Source organism: Juglans microcarpa x Juglans regia, chromosome 5D (assembly GCF_004785595.1).
Source record: "Juglans microcarpa x Juglans regia isolate MS1-56 chromosome 5D, Jm3101_v1.0, whole genome shotgun sequence".
Classification (NCBI taxonomy): Eukaryota; Viridiplantae; Streptophyta; class Magnoliopsida; order Fagales; family Juglandaceae; genus Juglans; species Juglans microcarpa x Juglans regia.
The window spans coordinates 12,307,386-12,317,508 of NC_054602.1; the positions used below are offsets into that span (position 1 = coordinate 12,307,386).

At 31.6% G+C, this 10,123-nt stretch overlaps 1 protein-coding gene across 1 annotated transcript; it reads right to left on the reverse strand.

The window, feature by feature from the left end:
* Positions 1–8: 8 nt before the first annotated feature.
* Positions 9–3,014, reverse strand: LOC121266156 (nuclear intron maturase 1, mitochondrial). The gene has a single exon (XM_041169892.1). It carries the CDS (start codon positions 2,801–2,803, stop codon positions 695–697), a length of 2,109 nt encoding a protein of 702 aa, XP_041025826.1. The 5' UTR covers positions 2,804–3,014; the 3' UTR covers positions 9–694.
* Positions 3,015–10,123: the final 7,109 nt, after the last annotated feature.

The window sequence follows — 10,123 nt, forward strand, 5'->3', positions numbered from 1 at the left end:
TCGAGTCACCATCTACCTTATTCTCAGGTGTTCTTCCTGTCATCTCCATTCACAATCAAGATTAATTTGCTATCTCAACCAATTATTTGGCCTTCATCTTGTCTTGGCTTGCACATTCAGCTTGAACATATCAATCCCTTCAGGAGCAGTCATTCTTGAGTATCACACAAGCTGCTCAGAAGCAATCATTCCAGAAAATCTAATCTTATCTAATTCCCTGGTAAGTGCCCCTTCTGACTTTTCATGAATGTAACTATACCAAGTTCAATCTGTTCTAATCATTTCAATTTGTATGGACATATTACTTCTGGAGGATAGACATCACATGATAATGACTTAAAAATCCATTTACAAGAAGGTATTGAAGCATCAAACCTGTACTCTATTAGACATTGAGGACTGCTACATCCACAAAAGAATTACACAAAAACAATCCTACAAATTGATGTGGATTCATCTGATCTGTTAGATCTACTTTATAATAAAAGTAACTTTACAATCTGACGAGTCACATCAAATCATATCAGTTTGCAGGATTATTTTTGTATAATCACTTTGTGGCTAGACTATTTCTCTTAAACATTTAGCCAGATAACAATTGTGTCTAGTATGTATGGTCCACAAGTATGCAATGAAGATGGGAGCTCAATTTCAACATTCGAAAGTTCTTCCCTAAATCCACAAAGGAATTCATTCACAAGGCCCCATCCACCTTCCCTGAACCCTCATTTGTTTTAGTTTCATCAAAGGACCGACTTTTCCATACCCCAAAAGTTTTGTAGTCCCATACAATCTCAGATATCTCATCTTGAGGCAAACTTAAACCATGCCGTTTAATTGATCTATGCAGTTCACAAAAGAATTTTGGGTCTTGCAGTCTAATATATTCTCGCAACACATTCTCATGATCCGGGACCCAATTCCTAGGAAACGGGGTGTAATCACATGATGGAATCAAAGACATGTGAGAAAACTGAACACCTTCAATAGCATCGACAAGTCCCATCCTCAAAAGATCTGAATATTCAGGAGCTGAATTGTTACTGCTCGCCCTCAGAGGATGGCTAAGATCACGTGAAGCTATCTTATACACCTTGGCACGAGACTTTAGTCTATACCTTGCAGCATATAGTTTAGCTAAAGAGCTCCTAATCACATAAGCACAAAACCCAACGACTTTCTTGCGATTGTCAGCGTATCTGTACCAATCGGCCATGGTCTCAAGGAACTTGTTCATCTGGGAATTTGAATGAGCTTGACTGGAATACAACATTGGGTTGCAAGGCAATGGCTCAGGATCCTTATCACCCTTAACTAACTCAAGCCGCCTGAATTGGCGAATACACTGTTGTAAGCTAGCAGTAACCGAAAGCAAAGTACCTACACCCTTTTCACTCACAATATTACCTCCAGTACCAGTGTAACGAAGTGTCGGGTGTATCACCCTGCGACAAATTATATGGTCCAAGAAATTAATACCCCTGGTAATGTGTTCTATCTCCACCTTTGAATTATCCAACCTTAACCCAAATCTGCTTTCACAAAACTCAATTATTTCCTTTCTAACTTGCACTGCGTCCTCTCTAGGGCCCCGGATCCCGATCAAGAAATGACCCCCATATCGTATATAATCCATTTTCCTAGTTTTCTCTTTCCCACTAGAAGGAACAAACTCTGGCCAAGCTGGGTTATGACACCCATCATTAATAGAATCTTTCCATATCGAATCAAGCTTAGACGGCCTAAAAAACTCAACTATTTTCTCTTCCATCATATGATCCAATTCATTAAGACACACATTAGCAAGCAAAGGACTAAGAATTCCACAATAACCATAAGAGGGTACCTTAGCAGCCTCTTTAGGTGCGAAATTAAAAAATGTTCTCAACCAATAAGGATCCGGCTTGGGCTCATTCTCATTGAGGATCTTCTTCTTCTTAGACTGCCGTTTCTTCTTCTTCTTTCTCAGTTCTTCTTTATCTTCAGTTTCTAATTGTGATCGATCCCTAACCGGTCCTTTGAGCGCCGATTTGATCAAACCCAACACTTTCTTATCCTTAACGGCCTTTTCAACACAACCCAATACCACACGTCCATCTACATTATCAAATATCTCACTCAAATCGCCTTTCAGGAACCACAGGTACCCGGCGAAGTTACTACGAATGGTCCGAATCACCGTATGTGCATTCCGTCCAGGCCGAAACGCTTGTGATTTTGGCGAGAACCGGGCCTCAAAAACCGGCTCCAACACCATCAAGAGGACCTCCTGAACGACCCTGTCTTGGAAACAAGGCTCGTCGGATTCAAGAATCGCCTGAAGCTTGCGTTTGGAGATAACTCTAGTAACGGGCTTGTCGTTGGGGCTCCGAATGTATTGCTGGGTCTTCTTGTTCCAGAAGAATTGCCCATGGACGACGGCGTTTCGGAGGGAGAGGAGCTCGGAGAGGACATGAGAATGGATGGCGTTGCGAGGAGGGAATGTGCCTGTCACTTGAGCGCAGGAGCGCTGGTAGGCCAGGACCCAGAGGTCGAGTTTGGAGAGGAAGCCGGTGAGGTTAGGGACGGTTATGTCTGGTGGTGAAGAAAATGTCTTGACCCAGAGGGAGGAGCAGATTTGGATAGGATCCTCCTTGAGGAGTGAGTACGGGTCTTGATCTTGGTTGTGGTTTTGGATAACGTGGCGTGTTGGCTGTGACGGAGGGTAGGTTGCGATGGAGGAAAGGGAGCGAGAGGAAGCAAGGTGTTTAATCAAGTAATGGTGGTGACGATGGAGGTGTTTGATAATTGTTCTGACTGACATTTTATTTTCTTTTGACTGGCGATGAAAACTAGAGAGAGTACCTACCGAGCTTCGCTAAGAAATTTAGACACAAATTGGTCGGAAATTTTCAACCTATTCTGGGCGGAAGTTTTGATTGGAATAAGAGGGGGGTTTTGGGTTTGAAGCCGGAGACATCGTGCTCGGCCTAAGGCTTGTTTTAGGATAGAGAAATGTTGGAAGGTAACAGTTAACACGCATACTTCTACGTTTATTATTTTCATCCTTTTATTTAAACATGAGTAATCACTATTTTATTTTTATCTCACTATATAATATGTATCATATTTATGACTATTAAATAATAAATAATTATCTAATAAATAATTATTAATAGTGATAAATGTAACACGTTATGTATAATGAAATAAAAATAAAATAATAATATGGTGTATAGAATTTTTCTTTAAACACGTACATATTTAAGATAAAATAATAAAAATAAAAAATTACATATTGAGTGAAGGTGTGTAGTGTAACGACTTTACGTAGAATTTCTTTTTAGGATACGATAACATTTCTTAGCATCTCTAGTATACTATCACGAAATTATATAAACTGTACTCTTATTCTATAACTAGTTAGTCTGAAGAGATGACTTAGAGCTCGTTTGAACACATAAATATTTATAAATAGTAATAAGATAATTTATAAAATGATTTGAATTAAGATATTTTATTAGATTTCAAGAAATGAGATATAAAAAATTGAATAAAAATATTATAAATTTAAAAAAGATTTTGAATTTGTTTTAAACTAAAAAATTGTATTATTTTTTATATTTTATTTAAAAGATTGAAAAAGTTGTATTGGATTTTATGTTTGGATAATGATTAGGTAGTATGATTAAATTAAAAAATTAAAATTTGAAATTAAAAAATATTTTATATTTAAGTGATATTTGAGAAATAAATATATGAAAATACCTTATATACAAACAAGACCTTAATCCATCAACTTTTAAATCTTCTTTTAAAAATATAAAGTAATATCCCATGATAATAAAAGTGAAATAAAAACAAAGTGTGCAATTAACTCAATGTATTGTAAATTTCTTCCAATTTCATTAACAAATAAAATAGGAATAATTCAAGAAGGAACGGGTAGCCCAACAAACACTCCAAGATGATACTTACAGTTTTGAAAACAACAAATACTATAAGAAAATTGCTCAGTTATAATCAATTACTTCCTGCGAAAATATTTATTTTCTATCAAAATGAATTTACTTTGATCACAAATAGTCATTCTCATCGCATATATAAATAGTCATTTTTCTTGTAGTAAAATCAAGAATATGGATATATACATATATATATATATATGATAATTGGCAATTGCTCTAGTCTCATAGATGGCCGCTACGGAGATGCAAGTTGTTGAGAATTCTCAAAACTTCTCATAATTTAATTCTTAAATATCGCTCAAATATAAAATATTTTTCAATTTTAAAATTTCAAATTTTTCATCTAATCATAACTTAATCATTATTCAAATACAAAAATCAATACAATTTTTACAAATTTCAAAATAAAACACAAAAATCAATACAAATTTTATATATTTTAAAACAAAAATTATATTCAAAAATTTTTTTAATTTTATAATATTTTTATTTAAGTTCTTTTCTCTCATCTCTTAAAATCTAATAAAATATTTTTACTCAAATCATTTAATTACCATTCATAAATTTCTGAGATATTCTAAGCATCTAAACATGTCAATTTGATTTGATTGCTATGATTTATGAAAGGAAAATGTTGGGTTGTCCTGCTAAAAGTTATTGTTAATGTATTTAATTTTGTTTTAAATATTAAAAAAGTTACCAACGTTTATATTTTTTTTAACATTTAAAAAATTAAAAATAAAAACCAAATAATGGTAAACTTATCATTCTCTACACCACACACTAATATGTAACTTATTATTTTTTTTTCTTCATTTTAGATACACATGTATTGAAAGACAAAAAAAACAAATCAAATATTAATATATGATGGAGGATGATAAGTAACATTTCTTATTGTATACTTGAATGATACACATAAGAAAATTGAGTAGCAACAAAATTAATTTAACATACATTAAACTATATCAATTTATAAGTTCTTATTTTCATACTTTTATTTTCTACTTAACATTATATATATATATATATATATATATATTTATATATCAGTTTTACTATATATTAGCCATTATTCACCTCTACACTTAGAATCTGAATTTTTTTCTTCTTTTTTCATAAAGTGTGGAGTATGGGGTAGTAAATAGTGATTGATAAAAAGAATTATTCTATATATATATATATATATATATATAATTTATGGAAAAAAAAATAAGTGAAAAAATGCTAATGGATTCTTTTTCAGGCCATTCGTCAAGAAGACGATGCATGCGACAAATGCACCAGCAAAACTTTAAAACAAATTCAAGGAAAATAAGAGAAATTGAGGAAAAGAATGATGAACAATGATTTTGTTATACTCCATGTAGCTGTCTATTTTTTTTGTGTATTTTCTCATTTTTATCCCTCTGTTTTAGTGTTTTTATCCATTTAACTAGGCGTATTTTGAGATATTTTAATCTTTTTATCTTTTCCTTTCCCGAAATATATACTTTGGTTTTAACTTAAAACCCTCTCTCTTTACCTTTATTGTTCCACTTTAACCCTCTCTCACTGTCTTTATTGTTCCACTTTAACTCTCTCTATCTCTCTCTCTCTCTCTCTCTCTCTCCTTTCCGAAAGCTCTCTTCTCTCTTCTCTCTGCCTTTTTTCCTACCTGAAAGCTCTCTCTTCTCTCTTCTCTATGCCTTTTCCCATCCCTTCTCTCTTCTCCGAAAATGACGCTCTGTCTTCTCTCTCTATTTACATCTGACTCGTCTTCTCACAGCTTCTCTCTTCTCCGAAAGTGACACTCTCTCTCTCTCTCTAGTTTGTTTTTTTATTTTTTTTCCCTTTTTCGGTGTTGTTGGTTTAGGGATTTTACAACAATTTGCTGGTTTTTTTTTGGGTGTCATTCGTTTGGGGATTTTACATGGTTTGCATGTTGGGTGTGGTTTGTTGGTGAGGAAATAAAGTTTTCTCTTCGCGTTTGCATGTTGTGGGTTTGGATGTTTTGGATTTTTTGTATTCTTTTTATTTTTATGAAAAAATTAACTTTTTTCTACAGATTTGAATGTTGTAGATTTGCATGTTGTGGGTTTTTGTGTTTTTTATGAAAAAATATATTTTTTCGTGGCTTTGTTAGGTTTTTTTTTTATGTTGTTTGCTGTTTATTTTTTCGTGTTTTTGGTTTCGTTGATGGTTTTTTTTTATTTCGTTGTTTACAGATTTTTTAAGAGATGAAGTTTTTTTTGGTTGTTTGATTTTTTTTTCATTCGGATTTGCATGTTGTGAGCTGTCATGTGGGTTTGCATGTTGTTTGAGCTCGGTTTTTTTACTTCTCATTTCGTTTTTTTTAAATATATAATTTTTTTGGTTGTTTGATGATTTTTTTTTCTCTTTTTTTTTTTTGTGTATTTGCATGTTGTGAGTTCTCTGAGTTTGGATTTTCTCTCTTCGCATTTATTATTTGCAATGTTGAGTTTGTCTTTGTTATTTTTTTTTCATGTAGATTTGCATGTTGTGAGTTATTTTCTATTTTTTGTTTTTGTTATTCAAATGTTTTTGAAGTTTTTTTTATTTTTTTATGTTTGATGGATTTTTTCCCTGTAGATTTGCATGTTGTGCGTCGGAGGTTTTTTTGGTTGTGTAATTAGATGGAAGTCAATTTATGTTTGGTTATTTGCTTTCCTTTTGTACGTTATTTGCTTGCATATTGTGGCTTTTGTGGCTTTTTCTTTACTGTACGTGTGTTATTAATTTTTTATTTGCTTTCATTTTGTATGTTATTTGCTTGCATGTTGAGGTTTTTCTAGATTTTTCTGCACTACATGTGCGTTATTAATTTTCTGCACTACATGTAAATTTCTTGGGCTATTTAGTTTGAGAATTGTGTTTGTAAATTTTTTTCATTTCTGTATAAATCTTTAGTATTTTTTGTTATAATTTTATAACTGCATTTATAAAATTAATATATAGTATGGAAGTGATTTTAATAAATAGATTTTCTGTATCTAACTATTTTATATTATTTTTATTTTATTAAATTGTTGTATTTTTCATTTGATGTTATGATAACTAACTGGTTTTGGCATTTCGACTAACTGATTTTGGCCTTACTTTCAAGTTGGTATCCAATTTTTTACAACCTTTTGTAATTTGTTTGTATTATTTTATTATTTTTTATTGTGAATATATTCATTGTGTGACATTAACTTTTTGTTTATTTTTTTGTAGAGGGTTTCTAACAATAGTATTCACATTAGAGTTTTACTTTAAGGTTTGTTTTTCTCAACTATTTCGTTATAACATGTGATTATTAATTTATTTATACTATATATAATAAGTGTGGATAGTCATGAACAGTGATTGTTGTCATCCGTGTAGCTACCCATTTTTGTGTGTGTTTTCTCCTTTTTATCCTCCTATTTTAGCATTTTTGTCTGTTTAACTGGGGGTATTTTGGTCTTTCGGGGTATTTTGGTCTTTTTTCCTTTTCCTTTCCCGAGATACATGCCTTGGTTTTAACTTAAAACTATCTCTCTCTCTCTCTGCCTTTATTCTTCGGTTTTAACTCTCTCTCACTGCCTTTTTCTTTCATGCATTTTTTAAGTTCTGCTTCATTTATTTTTTTATTCAGCTGTTCATACTTTTTTTTCCCCTTTTTGAATTTATACACTTGATTGTTTAATTCTTTGAAGGAACTTGGGTTGTGTGTGTTGTGGATTTGGATATTATGGGTTTATGTGTTTAGCTTTTTGTTTCATGCAATTTTTAACTTCTTCATTTTTTGAGGATTTACAAAGGATGAGAATAACGCAACAGAAAAAGCCATTGTTAGATGCTAACATATACTATAAATATACTTTTTGTAGTAACTATAGAAAATATAATTGTTAAATATGGACTAGAAAAGACATATTCTATATTTTTATTTGTTAATAAAATGACTTTTATAAATTGTGATTCTATTGTTGGTTTTTGTTTCTCTTTGAATTTATGTACTTGATTGGTTTAATTATTTGAAGGAATTTATTTTCAACGTTGATACATTTTGATTCATTTTGTTTTGTGGAGTTTGAGTTGTGTGAAGTTATTTTTTCAGTTAGAATGCAGTGTTGTGTTTTTCTATTTATATAGGGATAGTTTGGTCCTTTTAGAGGGGCTGTAGGTTTTGCTTTAATGGGACCCCATCGATATGACAGAATAATCCTCACTTGGATGGTCATATTGCAGTCTGTGATACTTTCCGCAGAAGGCAATTAGGGTTTGAGTAGAGTTTTACAGTCATTCAATGCGAATGGTTCCTTACAATTACAAAATACTTTTATTTAGCATTATTGTGATTTGGATTCTATTTGGATGACATTTTTTATGTTGCTTTAAGACTTGCATTTTTTTTATTTTTTTTGTTATTTTGTCATTGTCGTTGTTGCACTTCATTCTTCTGAAAAGAGGTAAATGGATTTTTGTCCGCCGTCCCATGTTTGTGGTGTTATTTATTTATTTATTTATTTAGTGTAGAAGTTTTGATGAAAGATATGATTTTTTGTTTTTACTTTAAAAGACTGTGATCTTTTATCATTTAATGGATAGTATTTGTTTGTTTGTTTGTAGAATAAATATATGGATTCTTTTCATTTGTTATACCATGAAAGATAATTCCACTTTGTTTTTTTAAGATTTAAAGCTGTTTTTTTTTTAAAGACCGATTTAAGTGAGTGTTTTGATGCACTTCACTTATTGTAATCAGCTGTGATGATAGTGTCATGTCTGAGACATGGGAATTTTTTTGTATTTCATTGCTCATTATTATTATATTGGTTATGTGATGTCGTTTTTTTTTTTTTTTCCTGTTTGTATATTTTTTCATTTGTGTATTTTTTGTTGCAATGTTGGGTTTTTTTTTCTTGTATTTTTTGCTGTCTTTTTTTTGAAGGTTTTTTTTGTTATGTCATTTGTAGTTGTTCTGTTTTTTTGTCTCTTAAAATGCTGTATTTTTTGAGTTATATTTATAAATTTGTAAGAAAATATAATTTTTTTTATAATGCAATTATGTTATTTTTATTTCTATCTATATTATATATATATATATATATATAATGACCATATATATTTTGTCTCCAGTGGGCAAACGTCCCTTGGATGTTTCATCACTACTAGTGTATATATATATATCCTTCCTAGCCTAGCTGCAGTGTTTTTCTTTTGAAAACTTTAAATTGTACGTTAATGTATCTACGTACCGCGTATATACTAAATTGATGCTGGGATGCCAACGAAAATGACAATATCTTAGAATTAGATAAGGTCTCTTATTTTAAACCATTGATTCGCACGTGATTATCAAAATATATAGGGAGTGAACAGATCCTAAAACAATCATGAAGAAGCTTGGCCTGCAACGTCAAGACGAGGCATGCATTAATTGTGATTCATGTGTTTATTAGAAGGAAAACTGCAGGAACCTTCCTAGCTATCCATCTATCTGTTGGAATATTGCTAAAAGCAAAGCATTTTGGGCGAGCCAGTATATATAATAACTCGGTCATCGATCGATCAACTACACAGGAACCTTCCTAGCTAGTAGCTAGGCTAGCTGGGATCGATCGATCGAGATACTGCACTCGATTACTCTAAGTAACGAGTACTGGTAACTTCCTAGTAGATCAGAATGTACTCAAAATCAATATCATGCTGAGTTTTTGGAGACAAGCAAGCAGTACTACCAAGTACTGCAGGTTTAACTTTGTGCAAAAAACATTATATATTGTTAATTGCATGCATGGCGTACGTACACGCGTGCTAATTAACAAAAATGTCGATTACGTACCCATGAAAGAAATTAGAGCCCCATGATATATCATGATCGATCCACGACGCAAATTAAGTCGCATATTTAATTGGTTTCTTGATAATGTATATGTCAAACCAACAGATCACATCTCATGAGTCGAACATAACATGATTTCAAAATTATTCACACACCATATATATATATATATATATATATATATATATTAATTATCTAAAGTCAAAAGGGCTGCAAATCTGCAATATGGCACTTGATCAATTCAATCAATCAATTTTTACACAAAACTATTTTGTATGTTTTCAATAATTTATAATAATCCTCCAAAGAAATAGATAATGTACGTGCATATATGGGACATTTAACTTTTTTAATTAATGCTAGG

Coding starts and splice junctions, on each gene's coding strand:
- LOC121266156 (XM_041169892.1), bottom strand. CDS start 2,803: ATGTCAGTCAGAACAATTATCAAACACCTCCATCGTCACCACCATTAC.